The following is a 25,070-nucleotide window of genomic DNA, read 5'->3' on the forward strand; positions in this document are numbered from 1 at the left end:
TTATGTATTGTTTCTTCTTATCTTACCCTGCTACTTCATCTGAAGACTATGCTCTCGGTCCAGTGAGGCAAGAGCCTACTTTCTTACATAGTGAAAACACATTGCAGAGGTGCTGTCCCTTCTATCGTTGCTGGGATGTTGCGGAGGACACATTCCATGCAGTGGGTGCAGGAAACTTATTTGGGGTTGTGTATTAGCAAGATCACACTTTCTGGAGGCAACTTCAGCTGCGGGCTTGCTATCTTGGTGCCGTGTGACATTTGCCCGGCTGGCATGAACTCTAAAAGATGCAAACCTCTTCCCTAGTGAGCCATCTGTGCGGGGTGGCAGGATGGGAATGTGCCCCAGCTGTGGGAGGGGGGACAGCCCAGAAGTCTATCAGGAGGAGGATGGCCACCTACTCTCTGGCTGCAGTCTGGGCCTAGGGAGCATCCCGAGCTCGCCGCCTGGTCCAGCCCCAGCTGTCCAACCCAAGGCCTTTCTAGCGGCGCTGGGGCGGAGCTAGGGCTTGGGCGTGGCCTGTGACCTCACACAAGGGGGCGGGGCAGGCCGCGTCGCGCTGGAAGCAGGCTGCCGCCGCTCGTGCCCACGGCCGCGCTCCTCGGCCGCGGTGGCTCGTGCAGCTCCTTGCGCACCTGGCTGGCCGCGCCCCTCCCCCCGAGGCACCCCCCGGTGGCGCTGCCGGGGTCTGGTCTGGGGGTGCGGGGCGGGCGCGTGTCCCCGGCCGTTGGCCCCTCCGGCGGCATGGCGGGGCTGAGGCGGCGAGGCGCCGGCGACAAGGTGAGCGCGGGGGCGCGGCCCGGCCCGGCGGGAGAGGAAGAGGGGCGAGGTGACTCTCTGCGTGGCCTCTGGCCGGCTCGCTCCCCCCGCCGGCCCTGGTGGCTGTCCCGGGGGGTGAAAGGGAAGAGCGGTCCCTGCTCCCCCCCACACATCGCCTTATCCTGGGATGCGGGTGTAGGGGGGAGAGGAGATTTATCTGCTCCCTAACCCCCACCCACTGTGCAGTTCCCGTCCGGTCATGACAGGGTCACACACACCGGCTGGCACCTCGCCTTACAGCCTGTGCCCTGCTGGTGGGGCGGGTACGGGTGCCCTGCCCTGCCCTGCCCCGCCCCGGCCCCTCTCCCTGCCTCTTTCCACGCAGGCCTGAGAGGTTGAGGGTGGATTTAAAAGGCGAGTGTTCAGCTCCTTTCCGGTTCTACAGCGAGAAGCCGGTCGGTGGTTCCCTCTCTACCTGCAGTCTTCCTTCATCCTGGCGGGTTGTTTCCTGCAGTTAATCACGCCTCCCGCTTCGGTGCATAAAGTAGTTTGGGAGACATAAACTGCAAATTCAGGGATCTATTGACCTGGTATGTTGGGAAGGAAGAAAAATATTTATTGCTGAACCTGCCCTAGCTAAAGGTTGTCAGCCCTTCCATGGCAACTCTCTCTATTTTATGGTTTTATAACTCTGATAAACATTTACTTCTGGACTCTCTAATGTGACTTACAGTATAACATTTCTGTTGAGGAAAAAAGTTTTCAAAATACTGAGTCTCTATGTAGCAGTGTTCATTATATTGGCAACTCTTACCTCCTCCCCCAAATGATGCAGTTTTGATAATCATTCTGGTTTTTAATCTGTTTTAGAATGGTGAACATTATGACTAAAATTAAAAGGACACAGTAATTTTGAAAAATACAGTAGTTGTGTACATTTTTTTTGTAATGTAAAACTGCTTTGGATTTAAACATTCAGTGTTTGCAACCCAAACATCACAGCATTTTTCTAAAGTATGTGAACTAGACAGTGAAACTGACTAGTGTTTTTGTTTTCACTTCAGTCACCTTGAATAATATTAGCAAGCAAATCATGAAAAACAAACAAACCTAACTCATTCAAGAAGAGTCATTGTTGGGTAGCATAAACTGAAGGTGAAAGCCAAGAAGAAAGCTAAATGAAGTAATGACTTACTGGGGATCTACAGCAATCTGCCCAAAAGACTTTCTTTTGTTTTTCTAAACATGCCCAATTCTTTCAGCCTTTTCCCATAGGTCATTTAAAAAAAAATAAACATCTGGACTCCCTCAAGTTTGTCCACCTCTCTCTTACAGTGCAGTACACAAAACTGGACTCAGTACTCCAGCTGAGGCCTCACCAGTGCCAAGCAGAATGGAACAGTTACCTCCCATGTCTTAGCTAGAGCACTACTGTTGTTACATCCCAGAAAGATATTTGCCTTTTGCAACAACATCACTTTGACTCATTCATTTTGTGATACACTGTCACCCACAAATCCTATTCTGCAGTATTGCTTTGTAGCCATTTATTCTCCATTTTGTATTTTTGCATTTGATTTTTCTTTTGTAAGTGCAATACTCTTTATTTGTAGAGTCAGACATAGATGTTGAGATTCAGCACAGAATCTGCTGTGCCAGCCCTGCCTTTGGCAGACTGTTTCGACAGGTGTTCAATAACCATGACATGAGAACATACACTAGATTGTTAGTTCACAAAGTGGTGGTAATCCCCATTCTCCTTTATGGCTGTGCAACTTGGGTGATCTATAGAAAACACCCGAAAAATCTGGAATACCAGCACTTTCTCAGGAAGGTCCTCAACATAAACTGGGAGGATTGTTGCACTAATGTCAGTGTCCTCACGGAGGCCGACGCCTTCACTATGCCTTCACCAGCTGAGGTGGAATGGGCACTGTGTGCTCATATCTGATGCATGCCTACCAAAATAATTGCTGTACACCCAACTTACCAAAGGAGAAAGGAAACAGCGAGGCCAAAATAAATGCTTTAAAGACACCCTTAATACAAACATCAAGAAATGTGGCCTTGACGCCATGCACTGGGAGACAGTAGGCAAGGTCTGGGCTCGCTGGTGAAGACTTGTCAGAGAAGGGACGATCACTTTTGAGGAAAATTGCATTGCCCTGGTCACAGAAAAATGCCAGAAGAGAAAGGACAGACGAATGTCATGGCCCAAATCTGCCTTACAACATCACCCGCAATGAGTTTGCGGCTCAAGGATTGGACTCCTCAGTCACCAAAGGATCCATTAAAGAAAATAAAAACTTGTGGAAGAGATCACCCTCGACACTGAGGGATTGGTGACGACTCTGTATTTGGGTTTTTTGGATTTCATCTTATTGCTTTCAGACCAATTCTCCAATTTATCAAGATACACCTTTACCCCACGCTATAACGCGACCTGGTATAACACGGGTTCGAGTATAGCGCGGTAGCAGCAGGACTCGGGTGGCGCTTTAAAGGGTCTGGGGCTCCGGCTGCTGCGGGGAGCCCCAAGTGCTTTAAATCCCCCTGGAGCCCTGCCGCCCCTACCCTGATATAACAGGGTTTCAGCTATAACACGGTAGGGATTTTTGGCTCCCCGTGACTGTGTTATAATGGGATAGAGGTGTAATTTTGAATTCTAATCCAGTCCTTCAAAGTGCATGCAACCCCTTCCATACAGCTAACCGTCCCTGACATGTTGGTCTGTGGGAAGCAATGAGACCACTTACAGTAGTAGTGCTAATTCAGACAAGTAAGGCTTTGCAGGCCTTTATTCATAATAGAGGAGGCCTCTTCTGATGCTTTGGTCTGTATATTTAAGCTATTAAAAACTTGAAAGAAATGGCAAGCTTTTATTTTGATAGTACCTTGTTCTGAAGTCAAGATGTTAAAACTATGTATGTCTGGCCAAATGTACCAGAATATGGCCTGATGTGACTTCTGATTTCTTTGGAATATAACATTGGAGTGTAGGACAAGCATTGAAACACTTATGTCTTAATGCTGGCAGAGTGGTAATACTTTAATTCCTTTGTCTGCTAAAATTTATTTTAATCTAAGTAGTTGAAAAATGTCTTGCTTTTTTCTCTTTGGTTGAATGATCCTCTTGTTCACTGAAATCATTTTTGTTGCAAATTCAGGAGCACTTTATTGTGCCCACAATACATTCTAGCATTAGCAGAGGCCACAGCATCGAGAGTATTTCTTGTGTGCGCTTCAGTTAGCTAAATGCTTAATGTGGTAGGGAGGAAGCAGGGTATAATAGCTGCACTGCAGGAGTTTTGGGTTTTATTCCTGTATCTGCTACTGAATGTTACTGAGGTATTAACTGCCAAAGGTATCCCTATCTCTGGAATGGGGAAAATACAGCGGGTGTTGAGATCTAAGTAAACGTTCATGAGGTGCTTGATGTCTGCGTCTGTGGGCTTGTCTACACTTGAAATGCTACAGCAGCGCTTCAGTGTAGATCAGGGGTCTCAAACATGCGGCCCGCGGGCCGCATGCGGCCCGCGGAGCTCTTCCCTGCGGCCCGCGGAGCTCCCCAGGGGAGCTCCGCAGGGGCCCCCAAGAGAAAAGCGGAGGCTCCCGCCTCCGCCCCTCTCCTGGAGCCTCGGCGCATAGAGCGCCGAGTCTCCGTCCGAGCGCCTGAGCCCCGCCCCGATCCGAGCCGCGTGGGGAGGGGGCGGGGCTGGGAGCTCTGGGCTGAGCGCTGCGCTCGGCGTGGAGCTCCCAGCCCCGCCCCCTCACCACGCGGCTCTGAGCGGGACGGAGCTCAGGCCTCGCCGGAGACGCGCTCGGGTAAGGGGGGGGGAAAGCGGGACCCGCCGGGGCCGGGGCCGGGCCGGGGGGTGGGGGAGGGAAGCGGGACCCGCCGGGGCCGGGCCGGGGGAAGGGAAGCGGGACCCGCCGGGGCCGGGCCGGGGGAAGGGAAGCGGGACCCGCCGGGGCTGGGCTGGGCCGGGCCGGGGGGCATGGGCGGCAGGTTATATACTTGTGTGGGGCCCGGGCCCCAGCAATATTCAGGGCTGGGCGCCCTGCTCCAGCAATAGTTGGAGCTGGGTCTCTTCCCACCCCCCCACCCCCCCACCCCCGGTCCTGCCTGGATCGGCCCCGGCCACCGCAGGTCTCCCCCCGCCGCCGCGTCCCTGCCTGGAGCAGGTCCCAGCCCCCGCCTGCCACCCCCCCTCCGCGTGTTCCCCCCCCTCCGCCGCGTTGTGTTGCGTCCCTGCCTGACAGAACGCAGCGCGCCTCTCCCCTGCCTGCTGCCCGGAGGGCTCCCAGCAGATTTGCTGTCTGCTGCCGCAGGGTCCTAGTGCCTGCCCTCCGCCAGTACTGGCAAGGCAGGCTGCCCTTACCCTGAGCCTCTCCAACCCCAAACCCTCAGCCCCAGCCAGAGCCCTCATTCCCCCCGCACCCTAATCCTCAGCCCCAGCCCTGAGCACCCCCACATCATGAACCCCTCATCCCCCTGCACCCTAATCCTCAGCCCCAGCCAGAGCCCTCATCCCCCCGCACCCTAATCCTCTGCCCCAGCCCTGAGCGCCCCCACATCATGAACCCCTCATCCCCCCCGCACCCTAATCCTCTGCCCCAGCCCTGAGCGCCCCCACATCATGAACCCCTCATCCACAGCCCTCACCCCACACTCCAAACCTCTTCCCTAGCCCTGAGCCCCCTCGCATCATGAACCCCTCATCCACAGCCCTCACCCCACAGCCCAACCCTCTTCCCTAGCCCTGAGCCCCCTCGCATCATGAACCCCTCATCCACAGCCCTCACCCCACAGCCCAACCCTCTTCCCTAGCCCTGAGCCCCCTCCTGCATCATGTACCCCTCGCCCTCAGCCCCACAGCCCTCACCCCTGCACTCCCTCCTATCCCCAAACTCCGTCCCAAAGCCTGCACCCCCACCCCCTGCCGCAGCCTGGAGCCTGCATCGAGCACAGAGCCTGCATCCAGACCCCCTCCCCCACCCAAACTCCCTCCCAGAGCCTTAGGCAGTAAATCTAAGTGCGTGTTTTGTCCTTTGAGTGAGGTGCATTACTGAGTGTATATATTTATTAAAACTGCACGCGCTTAGGGGAGGAGGTGGAGAAGAGACAGGGCAGGGGCGGGGCCTCATGGAAGGGGTGGATTGGGGGTGGGGCCAGGGGCAGCAAGGGGGCGTGTCAGTGATGCGGCCCTCGGGCCAATGCACTAGTCCTCATGCGGCCCTCGGGGTCATTTGAGTTTGAGACCCCTGGTGTAGATTCTACCTACACTGATGGGAGGGGTTTTCCTGTCTGCATAGGTAGTCCACCTCCCCGAGAGGCAGGAGCCAGGTCCATAGAAGAATTTTTTCTGTCGACCTAGCGCTGTCTACATGGGGCCTTAGGTCTTAACTGTGTTGCTCAGGGTTGTGGGATTTTTCACATCCCTGATATGTGGCTGGGTCAGTCTAATTTTCTAGTATAGTGCAGCCCTAAATAAGGGAGTGAAGTCCCTAACCTCTGTACTATGGAGAAAGAACCGAGGTGAATTATGAACCTTGCTGTACAGGGTTTGCTTAGCATACCCTTATAATCCCCTAAACTTTTTGTTTTGTTTATGGTTTGGGTATCTTATAAAAAAAAATAAAATAAAATAATAAAAAAAAAGTTTGCCTAAGGAAAGCCCAAGAAGGGCTCGAAGGGTTTGCTTCGCTTCACAGTTAGCTCCAGTTACTCCACTCTAACTACCCTAGCTCAAGTGAGAGTGTGACTACACTGCCAACACCACTCTCCATTGCATTACTAGCTCCAGCGTCAGCAGTGCTCGAGCTTCAACCCAGCCCACCCTGACAGCTTAAAGCACCACTTTAGCTACACTAGAGATTGGTGTGGACAGAAGACTGTGTAGGGGCAAAACTAGTGTTTACAGTTCAATCTAGCAATGCAGTAAAGACAAACACTAAGGGTACGTCTACACTACAAGACTATTTCGAATCAACTTAATTTGAATTTGTGGAATCGACCTTATGAAGTCGAAGTTGTGTATCCACACTAAATACACTAGTTCGACTGTGTGAGTCCACAGTAACGGGGCCAGTGTCGACTTTGGAAGCGGTGCACTGTGGGAAGCTATCCCACAGTTCCCGCACTCCCCGCTCCCCATTGGAATCCTGGGATTTCCCCCCAATGCATGCTGGGGGGAAAAATGTGTCGAGGGTGGTTTTGGGTAACTGTCATCATTGAACCGTCACTCCCGCCCTCTCTCCTTGAAAGCGCCGGCGGGAAATCTGTTCGCGCCCGTCTCTGGTCGGTTACAGCTCGGACGCCACAGCACTGCGAGCATGGAGCCCGCTGCGATCATCGCTGCACTTATGGCCGTTGTCAACTCCTCGCACCTTATCGTCCACCTCTTCCACAGTCAGCTGCTGAGAAATCGGGTGAGGAGGCTCCGGCAGCGCGGTGAGGACAGGAAGTCACAGAGTGTCGCAGACCTCTCACAAAGCAGGGTACGCCGTGCAGTGGAGATCATGGTGGCAATGGGTCAAGTTCATGGTGTGGAACGGCGATTCTGGGCCCGGGAAACAAGCACGGACTGGTGGGACCGCATAGTGCTGCAGGTCTGGGATGAATCACAGTGGCTGTGGAACTTCAGGATGCGTAAGGGCACTTTCCTTGAACTGTGTGACTTGCTGTCCCCTGCCCTTAAGCGCCAGGACACCCGGATGCGAGCAGCCCTGAGTGTGCAGAAGCGAGTGGCCATAGCCCTCTGGAAACTTGCAACGCCAGACAGCTACCGGTCAGTAGCGAACCACTTTGGCGTGGGCAAATCTACCGTAGGGCTTGCTGTGATTCAAGTAGCCCACGCAATCGTTGAGCAACTGTTCTCAAAGGTAGTGACCCTGGGAAACGTCCAGGTCGTCATAGATGGCTTCGGCGCGATGGGATTCCCAAACTGCGGTGGGGCTATAGATGGCACTCACATCCCTATCCTGGGACCGGCCCACCAGGCCAGCGAGTACATTAACCGAAAGGGCTACTTTTCTATGGTGCTGCAAGCACTGGTGGACCATAGGGGACGTTTTACCAACATCTACGTGGGGTGGCCGGGCAAGGTTCATGACGCGCGTGTGTTCAGGAACTCTGGTCTGTTTAAACGCCTCCAGGCAGGTAGTTTCTTCCCGGACCACAAAATAACGGTTGGGGATGTGCAGATGCCTACAGTGATCCTCGGGGACCCAGCCTACCCGCTAATGCCCTGGCTCATGAAGCCCTATACAGGCGCCTTGGACAGTGAGAAGGAACTCTTCAACTACCGGCTGAGCAAGTGCAGAATGGTGGTGGAGTGTGCTTTCGGACGTCTCAAGGGGAGATGGCGGAGCTTACTGACTCGCTCGGACCTCAGCGAAAAAAATACCCCCGTTGTTATTGCTGCTTGCTGTGTGCTCCACAATCTCTATGAGAGCAAGGGGGAGACCTTTATGGCTGGATGGGAGGTTGAGGCCAATCGCCTGGCTGCTGATTACGCTCAGCCAGACAGCCGTGCCGATAGAAGATCCCAGCGGGAAGTGCTGTGCATCCGGGAGGCTTTGAAAGATAGGTTCCTCGGAGAGCAGGGTAACCTATGACTCTCCAGTTGATTTACAGAGAAGCTGAACCTGAGCCTGTTTCAGTGACTGTTGACTTCGATCTGCGGTTACATACCCCGTTCTCCAGGTTTCCCCCCTTCCAACACACGTTTTAAAATAACTTTAATGGAACACTGATTATTAATTTAATAAAGTTTTCTTTAATTATGAATTCCTGTTCAAGGGTTGAAACATGGACGTGGACTGTGGTGGGTACGGTGTGCACTGATGTCCAGACCGCTTCTACACTAGAGGAATGACAGGCTCCTGCTCCTACAGCGGTCTCTGGTGGGAGGACGGTTGCAGGTGGGTGTGCAGGAAGGGGTGGGTTTGCAGGAAGGGGTGAGGGGTGCCGTCTTTGGGACGGAGTTTGGATGCAGGCTCTGGACTGGGGGTTGGGGCGTAGGAAGGGGTGAGGGGTGTGTGGGAAGGGTGAGTATGTGTCCGTGGATGAGGGCTCTTGCTGGGGCTCAGGGCATCGGAGAGGCTCGTGGCTAGGGGGGAAGGGCATGGTAAGGGCAGCCTGCCTTGCCATTTGTGGATGTCAGGCGCTAGGACCCTGGGGCAGCATACACCTCACAGACTGACCCGGGGCAGCATTCACCTCCCAGATTGACCCTAGTGCCTAGTGACTGCAGTCTGTGTGTGTCCTGCTGTTGATCCTGCCCCCAAGTCTGTACCCTGGTAATAGAGGCTGTCCTATGCAATTAAAAAACCCCTCCCCCCCTTCACACAAAGTCTTCTGACAAGGAAAACGTGACGGAAACAGTGAATAACAACAAACTACTTTTAATACTCAACTACACAGTGGGGGGATGAAACTTGGATTTGGGACTGGGTGATCCAGGAAGGGAAGCACTTCTCACACTTTAGGGAATGAGAGCTGTTTGGTACATGAGCGCTCCGCTGGGGTGGAGTGACAGTTTTCACGGCACCTAGCGCCCCTCCTTCTTGTGATTTTTGGTGAGGGGGGGACAGGACTTTGTGGCGGGGGAAGGCGGTTGCAGATACAGTTCAGGGGGGCTCTCTGCTCCTGCCTGCGGTCCTGCAGAACATCTACAAGGCGCCGGAGCGTGTCTGTTTGCTCCCTCATTAGCCCAAGCAGCGTTTGAGTCGCCTGCTGGTCTTCCTGCCGCCACCTGTCCTCCCGTTCGCTGTGTGAGCGCTGGTGCTGACATAGGGTCTCCCTCCACTGTCTCTGCTCGGCCGCCTCGGCTCTGGAGCAAGCCATCAGTTCCGAGAACATGTCGTCCCTAGTCTTTTTCTTTCGCCGCCTAATCTGCGCCAGCCTCTGTGAGGGGGATGCCGGGGCAGTTCGTGAAAGAGCCGCAGCTGTGTGATGGGAAAAAGGAAGTGATTTCCTTGAAAAGATACATGTTTGCGAACACTGAACACAGTCTAGTCAGTTTCTGTGAACAAGACCATACAGGGCACCTAGTCTCACGAGCTCTCAGGACAAGTTCGAGATTTCGGAATACGCTTTCATTGGCTGCGGTCTTGCACAGGAGATCGGACAAGCGGGGCGGTACAGCTGAATCCGTGTAGCAGCCAGGCCTGGTAAGCACTACACTATAGGCTGCTTAACAGTTAATGGATAGCTGTGCCCTCCCGCTGAAGGCAATCTGTAAAGCATAAAGTCTGACCCTGTTCCAGCCCCTCGCGGCTGTGCACGGGAAAGATCACTGTATGCTTTTCCTCTGTGGCCTCCAACACGTGGCTGTTAAGCGAAGGTCATTGCTATGCAAAGTAAAAGTCAAGCATTCACAATAGTAACAGTACACTAATTGCCCTAATTAGATGCAGCAGTCGCCAAACGAGATTAGCCTGAGGCGGGTCACTCGGAGAGAGAGAGAGGATGCTGCTAGAATCCCAGCACAGACCAGGACCGTACGCTGCAATGCTGGTGGAGGCAATGATTCCGCTGTACATTAGGATGGCCTGGCGCGGAAGAGTGTGCTTCCACGGAGCACCAAATAAGGCACCTCTCCCCAGGAACCTCCTGTGGAGACTTTTCGAGCTGCTCTCCGAGAGCTTCGTGGAACTGTCCCAGGAGGATTTCTGTTCCATCCCTATCTGTGTGGACCTTCTCTTTATATAGTTTTTTAAGCAAAAGGTTTTATATAGTTTTTACATATTTTTTATTCCTGTTTTTAAAAAAATAAATGTTTCCATGTTTATAGCACTTACCGACTGATCCTTCCCCTGATTCTGAGTCCGGGTTAACGGCTGGGGAGGGTTGGTAGGGGATCTCTGTGAGGGTGATGAAGAGATCCTGGCTGTCGGGGAAAGCGGTATTGTAAGCGCTGTCGCCTGCGTCGTCCTCCACAAACCCTTCCTCATCTTCCCCATCGGCGAACATCGCCGAGGAACTGCCCTTCGACACTATCCCATACTCAGAGTCCACGGTCACTGGTGGGGCAGTGGTGGCAGACCCACCTAGAATGGCATGCAGTGCCTCGTAGAAGCGGCAGGTCTGGGGCTGTGCTCCGGAGCGTCCGTTTGCCGCTCTGAGTTTTTGGTAGCCTTGTCTCAGGTCCTTGATTTTCACGCGGCACTGCGTTGTATCCCGGCTGTATCCTCTGTCTCTCATGGCTTTGGAGACCTTCTCGTAGGTCTTTGCATTCCGTTTGTTGGAGCGCAGCTCCGAAAGCACAGACTCATCGCCCCACACAGCGATCAGATCCAGGACTTCACGGTCTGTCCATGCTGGGGACCTCTTTCTATTCTGGGATTGCATGGACTCCTCTGCTGGAGAGCTCTGCATCGTTGCAGGTGCTGCTGAGCTCTCCCCGATGTCCAACCAGGACATGAGATTCAAAGTGCCCAGGCAGGAAAAGGAATTCAAATTTTCCCGGGTCGTTTCCTGTGTGGCTGGTCAGAGAATCCAAGCTTGGACTGCTGTCCAGAGCGTCAACAGAGTGGTGCACTGTGGGATAGCTCCCGGAGCTAGTAAGTTCGATTTGCATCCACACCTAGCCTAATTCGACATAGCCATGTCGAATTTAGCGCTACTCCCCTCGTCGGGGTGGAGTACCGAATTCGAACTAAAGAGCCCTCTAGGTCGAACTAAATGGCTTCCTGGTGTGGACGGGTGCACGGTTAATTCGAATTAACGCTGCTAAATTCGAATTAAAGTCCTAGTGTAGACCAGGCCTAATATGTGCTGGAGTCAGGTGTGCAAGTTTGTAGCCTGTTGTGCTTAGATGAGGCTTGGACTCCATCACAACTGTCAATTTGTCCTTCTATTATCTGTTTAACCCTCACTTTTATTGTCATATCCTCCCTCTGTCCCTGTGGGGCAGGGACTATATCACACAGAAAGTCACAGGTTTCTGTTAGACTCTCTAAAAGATTTATGTTGTCCTTTCTCCAGATGGTGATGAAAGCAGAAAATGCAATGAAATATTTGGCAGCCTGGGTCGTGGTAAGCAGGAGAAAGAGGGAGGCTCGTGTTTTTCATGCATGACGGGTGCCATTGTTTTTTTTCTGAATATTTCAAAAAGGATAGGCAAAGCAAATTCTTGGGTAAAACCTGGAGTTGAGGTTTAAAGACCATCACTCACATTCATTTTTAAAAGAAAACCAACTGAGAATGTTGCAATTTCCACATAATTCCTCTCTCCTTACCCCCAATAACAAAAAGTTGGAAAGTTTGGAAATTCAAAGTTAATACATTTTAAAAAAACATTTCAGCCAAAAAGACTTGAAAATATGGAGATATTTACGGTCATCCAAACATCCTTATTGTTACTGTTTCATAACCACATCTATATCCAGAAACCTTGAAAATATAAACCACAAATGGCTGTTGGTTGTCTGATAAAATTAGTCCCAAATTAGCACTGTCTTGTTAGACTACTTTATTGTTGATCTAAGAGGGTTTTCACACTGCCATTGTTTGTTTACATTGCAACCTTGTGTGACTCCTGACTTCTTTGGGGCCATAAACAGAAAGATTTGCACTTGACCACATTGAATTAAAAAAAAAATGTTGGGGAGGGAAGGAGAATCATTTGACTTTGATCTCCTCCCCATTCCCACCCCCCACAGATGCATCGCAGTTCCCCATCTAATAATAGTTTAAATCAGGGGTTCTCAAACATTCATAGTTTAGATTCAAATTTAATAGAGTATCTAGTTAACTACCTCCTCTCCCACTTGTGACTGCCAACCAAATTCTCTCCCATTTATGTGCATGTAAGATACCTGTAGCAACTACAACAATCTAATACTAAGAAAGTATTTAACATTTATTTCCTCGTTTAATGTAATCTGTGACCTGGAATTGACAATAGCCAGCACCATGTGACCAGACAGCAAGTGCTCTGTGGACCATAGTTGGAGAACTGCAGTTTTAGATAATATGAAAACAAAAGTACTTCTTCATACTTAACCTTGTTTTTATTCAATATGGTTTATTATAGTATAGTTGCTTGTAAAAATTGTATCTCTGTCTATCTTAGAGACTGTTAGGCAACTGCTCAAATAATTGTTGAGCAAGTCCTACTACAGAATGCTATCACACTAGCAAAAATAAATCTAAAAACTAAAGATAAAACAGAACTCTCTGGAGCTTTGTGGGCAGTGGTGTTTCTGTGGGAATTTGGTTTGAGAGGATAGTGGTGATTTTGTGTTTTGAAGTTGCAGTGATTTCTTCCAGGTTGTGGCTTGATTCAATGCTTGCTGATATCCTGTAACATGGGGGCAGTGCTGACCTAGTTTGGCTAGGTTTAAAAGCCAATCTCTGGGGAACATTGAAGCAGCTAGCAGTTAACAGTAGAATTTCTATGGGTCTCTTCCCCCCCCCCCCCCCGCCTTTCTTTTCTAGGAAGACAGTGGTTACTGAGGCAGCTGTAGAAGTGACCCAAGGAGGAGAGGAGACAAGATGGTTAGGTGCAGAAGCTGTGGGATGTATATAATCCTTGAGTGCATGTCTGACAGAAGCTATGTACATGTGAAATGTCACCTGGAACAACTCACAGCAGAGAAGATCCAAGGATTAGAGATGCAGTGGAGATGAGGGGATTGGAAGGTATAATACAGGAGAGGAGAGCAGAGGTGGTACAGACCTCTGAATATTTGTGGACACCTGGCAAACAAAAGGAACTGGAGGGCATTCTGCCAGAAGAAGAGGGTGATCCATTGAAGAATGACCCTGAGGACAAGGCAGAGGAAGAGACTAGCTAGTGGTAGTGAAACCCAGTTGAGTAACAGATTTGCTGAACTAGTGAATGAAAATAAACAGGCAGAAGATGGTGTGGTGAGGAAGAAAAATGAGAGAGACTGCCCCTGCAGAAGAGAGGAATACATGATGGAGCTACTTGGGGACTGGAGCCTAAGGAAAAATTAGGATGATGTATAGGGGATTGCAAGAGAGAACATAACACCAAGAAGAACTAGGTGACTGGGGACTCCATACTCAGAATCTGTGTGATTGGGGACTCCATACTCAAAAGAAATGACAGTACTGTCACCAGATTCAGGGAACAGAAGAGTGCTGCCTGCTAGCTAGTTGCAAGAAAGGCAGTTGGAGGGGGAGTCATGAGGCATTGAAAATTGTAATACAGTCCAACAGTGTTTGTGTGGTAAAGTGCCTAGCGCCGTAGAGTCGTGGTCTATGCCTAGGGCTGCTAAATGCTGGGATAATACTATTCATAAAAGCAAAGAAAATCTCACTCCCCGCACCACCCTTAGGGTACGTCTTCACTAGCAACGTTAAAGCGCTGCCGCAGGAGCGCTTTAACATGGCTGTGTAGTCATGGCACCAGCACTGGGTAAGAGCTCTCCCAGTGCTGTTAAAAAAAAAAATAAATAAAAATCACCCCCACAAGAGGAGGGGCTGGGAGCACGGCTCCCACCGCTGGTGCACTGTCTACACTGCCACTTTACAGTGCTGAAACTTGCAGTGCTCTGGGGTGTTTTTTCACACCCCTGAGCGAGAAAGATGCAGCGCTGTAAAGTGGCAGTGTATCTATTGGGTTTAGACAAGGGTTTACCCTTCAAGATCAAGTATTCTGTGAATTTCTCAAAATACACAGGCAGATTATATGGGCTTATCTTTATCACTGACTCTTTTTGTGGGGGTTTAATAGTTAATGGAAGGGAGTTGTGAAAATTTGACTTTGAATAAGGGATTACCAACCTGAAAAAAATTGACCAATGCCATCCTATGATATTACAAAGTTACATCTTAGATCTACACCAAGTGGTATGTTCCCATAACTATTCTGTTCAACTGAGGGAACTGATCTGATCATTATTATAGTATCTTTCCTGAGAATGCCAAGGCCGCCCTAGTGACAGCTGTATTAAGATGCTTATCAGTTTATCTTTCAATCCTTGTTTAGTCATAACCTTTTGTATATTTTACTTTTCAAACTGAAACTTTCCAGGATTTCTCTGGTGGGGTTTTTGAAAGTTTGAATCAAACTATAGTTGAGCCCTTCTTGAAAATAAGTGGGAAAACATTCTCCATTATATTAAAACAAAACAAAAGAATCCTTCCAAAAACAACCACCCTCAAATATGATTTCTTCTAACTTTCTGAACAGCTGTTTTGCTCAAATGTCAGGAGCTAGAATTGAAGCAGTGATTGAAGTGGAAGTGTTGACTTTTTCTCATTGGAAAACCACACTGCATGTGTGAAATGTTAGCACTGAGCTCATTCATAAAATGAGCAGTCAAGGGGCATGGTGTTACCTAATTAATTAGCTGTATACTGAAAAATGTACTGAAAGAATGCACTAAATGAGGTCTGATTACACAAAAGCCCTTCCCTTATTCACCCTACATCTTGTACTTAGATGACTTTGTGGGTCACTATTTACCCATGCATATGCAGAATACTAAACCACTATAAGATTGCACACATGAATCAACCTAAGATTTCTATACTAATCTATAAATTAAACACTTTCTTGATTCAGTTATTAAAGGAAAAACTAATTTGAAAGAGAATTAAGGTAAGCCGCCACTTACGTATTTCTCCTAAAGAAGCTTCTACCTCTGTTCTGCAGCCTTTTTGAGAAAGCATATATGCCAAGTTCTATACCTTAGTCTTGAGATCATAAAATTCCTCTTAAATGCTTTCTATCACCCATTGATTATCCTTGAATATGCCTTTTTTGAACACTTTTTTTTTTTGCCTATTTGTAACATTCACAAGTGAATGCAGTGCTTTTGCTACATATGCTTGGCTATTTTTCAGTTTTGAGCAATGTGAATCCAGATTTATATTTAAGTTTCTGTAAATGTGATCCCTCACTCATTGCCTATGGAATTGCCATTATGTACAACACACTTTTGTCTTCTACCACTTCATACGTTCCAAGTTGGTAACTTACTGTTTAGTCCTCTATTATACATTCTGAGATTTGATCCACAGGGCCAGTTGTCTGACTCTGACTTAAGAATGTACAACATTGTGCAGATCCTGGACTCTTGAAGGGTTTGTCAGCGCTACTGATGGGAGATGTGATTTGTGGCACACATAGTCATACCTGAGCTAGCTTTTTTAAAAAAAAATTAGCGGTATAGCTGTGGCTGCATAAGCAACTCCCCAAGTATGTATCCAGGGTACCAGGTGGGATTGTTCTCAGGCAGGGTGTATTGCTTTAAATCAAAGCAATCTTAATCATGATTTAAATCAACAAGCAGAAAACTTTAATTTAAATAGTCCATTTTAATCATGATTTGCATTTGTACTTTTCAGTTATTTTCCTAAAGAAAGGTTGATTTGCATTGATAACAATTAAAACATGTTGATTTACAACTAACTCTAGCATTTACGCTATCATCCTGGTTAGCAAAAAAACAAACAAAACAAAACCAAATTTAGTGATTCTACACATTTTTTAAAGCAATTATATAACTTGATATCCATTTATTCAGATTCTTAATGTTTATATTCTATTAGTTAGAAAACAGTGAATGATGCATTTCTTATATATTAGGTTGATTTATTTTTTTTACTTGGGATTTGTATCAAACTCTATTTGAATGGAAATTCAAATTAAATTTAATACACAAAACATTTAATTTTTATTAAATAAAACTACTTTAAGTCTTCAGGATACGTAAGAAAAAATGTTTATCAAAACGAGTTTTTCATTTAGAACTGATGTATTTAAACAAAGAAAGTGTCATCTGTAATTATTGAGCTGAACATATTTTTTCTGGTCATCATTATCCTTCAAGATTTTAGAACTAGTAATCTCTTTTGCTCTCATGTAGCTTTTATTTATACATTAGAAGAGAAAAATAAACTTTCCTGTGTTTTATTTATTTATTTATTTTGATGCTCAGTTGGTTTCTTAACTGTGAATACACTAATCATTGAACTGAGCTAGCTGAATAAACTGAAATGAAGAAAATATTCTCTCTGCACCTACAGAAGAGGCCACTGTTGGCAAAAGCTGGTTTAGTACTTCAGCAGACTCTGATTCTAGGCGTGAGTGACACAAACCATTATGTTAATGGAACTTTCTTTAAATCTTGGTAGCAAACATACTGCTTAGTATTATTTATATTTATTTTTAACAATTTTAATTAAAAGTTTAGGCCTTAACAAAGGTTGACAATTTAAAATTTAGTTTTACTTATGTTTATTTTTAAAAAATAACCTGTATTTAATTTAAACATATATTCATTTTTAATCCACGCTGTTCTCGAGTGGCTAGGCCGTACTGCTGCAGTTACACAGCTATTTTTAGCAAGCTAGTACAAGTATGCATACACATGATGCAGTCACACCTCTTGATTGCAGTGCAGACACACTTAGAGAGGAGTCATTTTGGCAGCTGCGAGAGTCCCTTTTAAAGGAGGTCTGTGTTCTAACTAAAATGACATTCCTTAATATAAAAGAGTGGATTAAAAAGTAGAAATATCTACCACCAGTAATCCTGACCAAATTGTAGTGACTTCAGATCATGGTTCTTTTAGCTAAAAAATGGCAACCTGCATACCTTACAAATTTAATTTTTCTACAGTCTTCTTTACCAGGACCCCTTCAGTTGCCATGACTTTCAAAAATTTTATTTTATAGCTTGGAACTTCAATCTCAGCCTTTTAATACATGAATACTGCTAGGAACTGGGTTAACTTTCTGTTTAAAATCTCAAAAAACATCCTTGATCTGCACATACAAGAGTGTGGCATGCTTGTTTACTTGATACATAGATGTCTGCCTAAATTCATTTCACATGTCTGTTGGAAATCGTCTGATAGCCTGTTAGTGACCATCTCAAAATAGGGTAAGCCCCCATCCCGAATTGGGGTGGGACAGTCCCGAAATACAGAGCTCAAGCTCTGTATGTCACTTAGGGCTAACCTGAGCTAAATAGCTTGGGGATCCCTTCCTTACGCATAGAAATATTGTCCTCTCCATATTCCAGGAAGCATAATGATCAGTTTTTCTTGACATGGATTTTTATCTCCTTCTCCCAGAGCTCAAGTTGATGGGATGAGGGTTTGTGCACTCTTCACTTCATGGGTGTTTGTGGGGAGCAATCTACAAAGTCTTTTGTCCACCAGTGTTCCACAAGGGGTTGTCTGTAGACCTTTTGTTGGGCAGGAGATGACACCTTTTTTAGTAAACCAGTATTTCACACTAGATAATGCTTCTCTCCTAACAGTGGAGGTTTACGGTTTTGGAGCAAACACTTATTAAAGTGTTTGCTTAGTAACTATATATTACCTTATAATAGAGAATATAGATAATATAAGTGAGATTAATGCATGCAGAAATTTATAAGGATTTCATAAAGTCTAAACACAGAGCTTAACATTTGTTTTAACAATATGAAACACACAGGTGAGTTTCTAGCTATGCTTTTATCAGTGTTCAGTGAGGCCTAAGGGCCTTTACATGAACTGGCACCTGTTCTGCCAGCATCACAGCCTCTGTGCTTAATACTTCAGAAAGCCAGGCTTGCTGTTTAAACAAACTCAGAATAATGTCAGCTAAACAGTAGGTTTGAGTACTTTTGAAAGAAAAGGCAGGAAGGCTAGCACAAGATGATATCCAAGTTTTCCTTTCAAACAATGGAAGTATATTGCCACTTTTCTCCAAGTACCGCTAATGCAAACAGACTTTATATAGGAGGCAGGGGGGGGAAAAAACTGTGGAGATAAGAAACTTGAAGCAATGAAACCACAGACCGCAAGACTATTTGGTCAAAGTAGCTACTTTCTTGGCTGAACAACCCTAGCTACCTGATTTACCAAGAGTAGTGTAATTCTGTTTATAGAACCTCTGATGTATTGGGTCCAGCATTTGGAAGTGAGTCCTCTAAATTCCTGAGAACAAGAGCATGGCTTGATCTAGTAAACTAGGTGTAGGATGCACACTGCATAGTTAATGTTTGCCTGTAAAACACCATGGATGCCTGTAATGCTAGATAACAGAGAAGAAATTACCTTTCTGGAGGAGTTTACATTCTTAAATTAGAGTTCATTTATCATATTTGTGAGTATCTTATTTTTATTTCATGCCTATATTGTAAAATACATCTTGCTTCCTCTTTATGATGCTGATTCTCATATGTTAACTTTATTAACCTTCTTGAATACTGTACTTCTCTCGAGTCTCTATCCACAGTATCAGTTAATAGTGTTTTACTCTCCTCTTCCCAGCATTGTGTTTAACCTTTTTAAACATTAATTGAAAAACTCTTTACCTACCAAATGTGAATTTTGGCTTGTGTTTTTGCTGCAACAGTTAATTGTCTTGCTGCAGCAGCCTTAAGAAAAATGGGTCCTTGAAGATCTAGATTCCTTCACATTTTCACTTAAAATGACGTGTTGCCCGGTTTAAGGAGCTGAAGACCAGAGAACATCAAACTTACACCTGCCTCAGGATCCTGATCTCAGCACGGCATTGCTGCTTGTCCCTTTCGTGCCCCTTCTCCTCTATGCCATGAGCAAAGTTCCTATGGCTGGATCGGAGCTGCGACTAAACAGCCTCCTTTACCCACAGACTCACCAGATCCAAAAACTCCGGTGTATTTCAGGCAGGAGTGCGTTTGCTGTGGAAAGCCAGCATGGTCATTGAGAAGATGCTATGTGAACTCTCCACGTTGAGCAAACAGGAAATAGAATTTCAAAATTCTTGGGGCTTTTAAGGGGCGGGGTGCATGCCTGTGTATCTGGATTCAGGGCAGCGGAGTTGAAACTGCTGACCAGAGCGGTCATGATGGGCATTTTGGGATACCGCCTAGAGGCCACTGAGGGCAACATAAACAAGCGCAGTCTACACTAACATTACAGTGCTCTAACTTGTTCACATAAAGCTCTGTGCTGCTCATCAACGTGTTTTTATTATGTTGGCATAGCAGGAGAATTTAATTGGCTGGAGGAGCATTGCAGTGTGTACACCTCCACTGTTTTTGTGGACAAAACTGTGTAGTGTGGACAAGGCCTTAGTACACAGCAAGGTAATGTGACGTAGATTTACACCCCACCTTGCCATGTATTAAGTGTTCATATAGACAAGCCCTGTGCCACCTAGATACGTATGAAAATGTTAACCTGAGACTAAACCTTTTCTAGTTTTTAAATGCTTTGTTAAAAGTGAACTGCTATGTTTTTGGAAGCTGTAGGGATGGATAAATGAATAACTAAATTACTATTTGATGAAACGTACACAAGCAGTGATCACTGCAGTTAGCATATTGCCTAAAGCTAGGCAAGCCTGTTAACCTTCAATATACATTTTAGGACTGACTTGCTGACCTATTATAGAATACTGTAAAGTGGAGAACCCCTCAGATAATTTTGAGAATGTAACCACTTTACGCATATATGGTTTCTTTCACAGCTACCAGAGAAATCTTTTATAGATTAAAGAACTTGCTTTGATTATACTTTTTCTCCACAATAAATCTAGTAACTCCCCATGAAGAACTACTCTGTCCTGTGGCCTTGGGGTATAGAAAACCATAAACGTTGTTCACAAACATGAAGTAAAACAAACCAAAACTCAGTCAAGAATTATTCATTAGAAAAGGGCTAAACGCAAACTGAACGAACATTTGCCAAACATCACTCTGTTATACACACTTTTGTCTCACCCTTGGTCTAATCTACTTAGATTACTAGCTATTAGGCACTACCAAAATCTAAATAAGAAACCTAGTGCAGGCAAGGTCAGTGCGGATACCTTTTATTGGACCAATTTCTCTTGGTGAGAGAGACAAGCTTTCAAGTTTACACAGAGCTCTTCTGCGACCAACATGGCTACGTAACACTGCTTACAAATCTAGTGCAGGCTTTTAGCAGATAGGGCAAATAATACAATCCTAGTTAATATAACATCACTGGTGAGAGTGGCATAGCAGAGGAACCACCTATTGAGTGGGCAAAGGGTGATGAGGGCTGGTGCTTCGGTTAACTACCACCCTGTCTCTGTAGGGTGGGGAAGGGACAGGATGGGAAGTTCCTAAACAAGACTGGGGTTAGAACTGAATGGGAAGCCAGATATGACATTGAAGATCTGTATAAACTGTTCTCCCTTCCTGCAGCTCCCATTTCTCAGCTTTCCCTTTCTTCTGCACCACTGAAAAACCTGTCACTGCCAGCATGGGGTTTTTAAACTAAGGTGTCTTTAAGAAATATTTTGGGGTAGGATTGAGGGATAGGAAGGTAATGGAACAAAAGGAGGAAGGAAGGTGGGTAAGATTGGTGGAGTTATGAGGTGGGGGAGAGAAGGGAAAATGAAGAGATGGATGGGGCAGTGGGAAGGTGGGGACTAGAGTGGAGTTTTAAGGAAGTGTAGCTAAACTGAACTATGCTTGTTTGATCCCTCTGTTTATGGCATTGGAACAAACCCTAGCTGGCAAGATGGAATCAGAATTGTGTGTAGCTGACGGGAGAGGATGAGGTCAGAAAGATAGCAGGGTCTGTTCTGTTATAGGAGGACATGCTGAGCTAGAGACTGACCCCGTGCCCTCTGTTTTTGCTGTTGAAGTGGGACTTGCTCCAGGGAAGTAAGGCACTTTGATCCTCAAAGCCTTGGATCAAGATGTGGGTGTTCTTGTAATACATAAATCAAAATAAATAAACCACTGCTACTACTGATTTCTTTTGGGAAGAAAATTGTCTTTAGAAAGCTACCTTGTCATCTTGTAAGAAGCTGTGATCATTGGTCACAGCTAGAGAGAGAGACTGAAAATTTTGCAGTCTATGTAGATGTGTCTGAGACATTTATGGATACAGAGAATGAGCCTTGAGGGTGAGACTACTTGAAGGTGGCAGATACCATCACAGCAAGTGAATAATTTACCTTCTTATGAACTGTATAAGCACATAGTCAGTAAGCCAAGTTTCACTTTGCCTAAAAGTCTATAGTTTTGCTGATCTGCCATCTACATTTTCTTAGAAGCAGGTATTTCCATGTTACCAGCCAAATGAATCTTTGAGAGCATATGCTCCCTTCCGGAAGGTTAAACAATACTCTTTTATGTGCTTTGTCATAGGATGTAGTTTTGGGTGAAAAGTGTGGAGATCTAGATCTCAGAAATGATTCAGATATTCCAGCAGTGCCCCCATCAACAGACAGCACTCCAGAAATTCTCAAGAAAGCTCTGTCCGGCTTGTCTTCCAGGTATGGTAAAACAAGATTCTTAACACAATTGGGGTAAGAGTGTTGAGATAGCTGCTGACTAAAAAATAATTACAGACAAAATTGAAGTGTCTTTTTTTAATGAGGGAAAACATGCCACAAAAATGTTATTTTTTTGGATTTAGTATTATGGTATCTGGGCTATATTCATGCTTGTCTAACAATTTTCATACAGCTACTGTATGAAATATGCTACCTAAAAGTTGCCCAGCTGCACCCATTTCTAAATGACTAAGAGCTTTTATGTTGCGATAGTTAACAATTATCTGCAGTTGCTCACTATTTCCTATCTTGGTACAACAGCAGAAGTGTCAGTAGTTCTAGGGGCTGATGTTGCAGGACCTTATTTATTTATTTATTTTTTTAGAGAGAGAGAGAGAGAGAGAGGGGTGGGGGGGGAGAGAGAGAAATAAGAAGCTTTTGGTTTAATATGCCGACCAGGGTGGATTTGATTTAAACCATGTTTTAAATTTAAACCCTAACCCTAAATCATGATTTAAAATCACTAGTCAGGAAGACTCGATTTAATCATGGATTTCTACATATAAGTGCATTCTTGTTGGTTGTTATAACCTTAATACATATTCTTCACAACACAGAAAGAGGTGCAGGTTTCATTTTTAGAAGGTACACACTATACATTTTTAAAGTGATTCATTTTAAAAACTTTTCAGATTAGTTTTACAGCTATATCAGAAAATGAATGATTGGTTATTTCATTTACCAAAGGTAATTGAAGCAGATAGTTCACCTCCCAATAACTTCATAAATATCTCCAATTCAGCAGGTTAATAATTAAATATTTGGAGGATTTTCTTGCCATGCTGTATTAGGAGGAGAACATCACCAGACAGACATTTAAATTGTTTTATTTAACTAAAACAACAATGTTATCTATTCTAGATTTTTTTCTTCAACAGCAAACATAATATTTTAACAAAACAAGCATATGAATTTAGTTAAACATTCAAGTTTTTTAAAATCAGGTTTGTTTTTGTTAAAATTTGTTTTTAACTAAAATAGTTAAATGAAATTTAAAAAAACAAAAATTAAATAGACTGTCAGGTCAACAAGAGAAACTTAAAATATTGGCTTCTGCAGCTAACTCAGTCGCCTTCACCTTCATTTTCCTGTTTGTTCATAACCTGGAGAAGAAAAACAAGCTTTCCTGCTTTTTCAGGTCCCAAATGATTTCTCAGTTTGGAATGAATTCGTCCAAAGGAAGAAAATATTCTTTCTACACCAGCAGAAAAAGCTACTGCTGTTAAAAGTGAGATTATCACTTCAACAGTCTCTGAATCCAAGTGCTTAAGTGACTTCCATCAGTTCACTGGTGTGACTTTCTTTAAAACAACATCAGCAAACTTATATTTCTTGAATTGTTTACCCTTAGCTCTGAAGTTTGTTATAGTTGGCACTATGGAGGGATGATTGCTGGATGTCCATGTCATAGCCAACTCCTCTTCTTCATCAGTTAAGGTTTGACCCTGGTACCGAGTATTGAGAATATTGGCAAGAAAATGAGCTGGAGATAGTGTTTGTCCCATTCACTTTTTAATGTTTGTAATTTAACTCTTTCATTGAATATATCTCTTTTTAAGATCTCACTGAGTTCCTTCCAGATGTCAACAGAGTCAGCAATAAAACAGCTATTTCCCTGCATTTTGTTCAAGGCTACAGAAATGGACTTCAGGGTACTCAACATGTGTTTAACATTTCTCTTAAGCCCAGTGTTGAGAACTTTGGCTGTGACAGTGCCATCTATTTTTTTCCCAATTTTGTTCACAAACCAGGGTGGATAAAAATCAATGTCATTGATTACCCAGGTACACCTAGATGTGCAGCAATCTAGCAACTGAGAAATATGACAGGAAGACAAAAGTGTGTGGCATGTCATGCGTAAGCACTTAGAAACAATGTTAACCTTATAAAATCAGTTGTTGAATTGGATACTTTCCCTCAAGTTAGTGACAGAAGTTCTAGTGAGAGAGAGAGAGGTGCAAAAAGGCCTTTGTTCCACCGATGATGAAATTTCAAGGGTCCTTGTTCAAAAATTGAGTCCCCACCACATTTATTGTTTGCCCTCTAATTAACTGTAACTTCATTTTTTATTAACCCATTGCCTAGTGTGCGTGTGTTCACATCTTGTTGGTTTCTCTGCTTCTTGGTAAGCAGAATTGACTAAAAGCCTTCTCTCTGAAACATGGACACAAACTGAGCACTTCTGAAAACAGGCTGCTAATTTCATTGTACTGCCCTCATAGAATGAACAGGACCAGAACACTAACACTTTCAGGTTCACCTAACTGGGTAAACATCTTGAGGAACAAAGGCCTTTGAACCAGACTTGTTCTACATGATATTCAGAGAATGGGACATTAGGACTTCTGGCTAATGCATGGATATAAAACGTCCCCTACTCTAGATTTTTTTTTTTTAAATCTGTTTTCTGAAGGGCAAGTCCGTGAGTACTCTTTGTAGACAAAATGCAGTTCTTCTTCTTCTTCTTCTTCTTCTTCGAGAGAGAGAGATGTCCCTGTGGGTTCTCCACTCTAGGTGTTGATGCGCCCCTGCGCCTTTGATCGGAGATTTCTGCAGCAGTACTTGTATCGGCCACGCATGCTCAGAGCCTGCCCCCGGGCTCTGAGTATACCTCTAGTGAGCATGCGCGGCCGGTTCCCTCAGTTCCTTCTCTACCATCCCCGGCTTGAGACGGAGCTCAGCAGACTCGTTAAAGAATTTCTTTCCTCATCTTAAAATTACTTGTAGTTAGCTAGTTTCTTGTTAGTTAGTTGTTAGTTAGTGTTACTTACCCTTTTTTTCTACCGTTTATATATTAAAAAAAAAAAATTCTCTCAGCCGCTTCAGACATACCTGGATCCACAGGCTTTAAGCGCTGCTCCTCCTGTAAGGAAGCTATCCCTCTTTCGGATGGACATTCGCAGTGCATAAAATGTTTGGGGGAGACCCACATTCCCCGGAAATGTGCTCACTGCACTAAACTAAGCTCCAGAGCGAGAAAAGACAGGGAGCTAAAACTTAAACTTATTCTACTTCAAAAATCCTTAGGGTC

General features: G+C 45.4%; 1 protein-coding gene across 1 annotated transcript in view; it reads left to right on the forward strand.

Annotated features, from left to right (window-relative positions):
• Positions 1-605: 605 nt before the first annotated feature.
• Positions 606-25,070, forward strand: part of CDS1 (CDP-diacylglycerol synthase 1) — a 65,730-nt gene continuing 41,265 nt past the window's right edge. Inside the window, exons 1-2 of the mRNA XM_045017455.1 lie at positions 606-780; positions 21,852-21,979. Of these exons, the coding sequence (XP_044873390.1) occupies positions 745-780; positions 21,852-21,979 (164 nt within the window). The 5' untranslated portion in view covers positions 606-744. The remainder of the gene's footprint in view (positions 781-21,851; positions 21,980-25,070) is intronic.

Source organism: Mauremys mutica, chromosome 5 (assembly GCF_020497125.1).
Source record: "Mauremys mutica isolate MM-2020 ecotype Southern chromosome 5, ASM2049712v1, whole genome shotgun sequence".
NCBI lineage: Eukaryota > Metazoa > Chordata > Testudines > Geoemydidae > Mauremys > Mauremys mutica.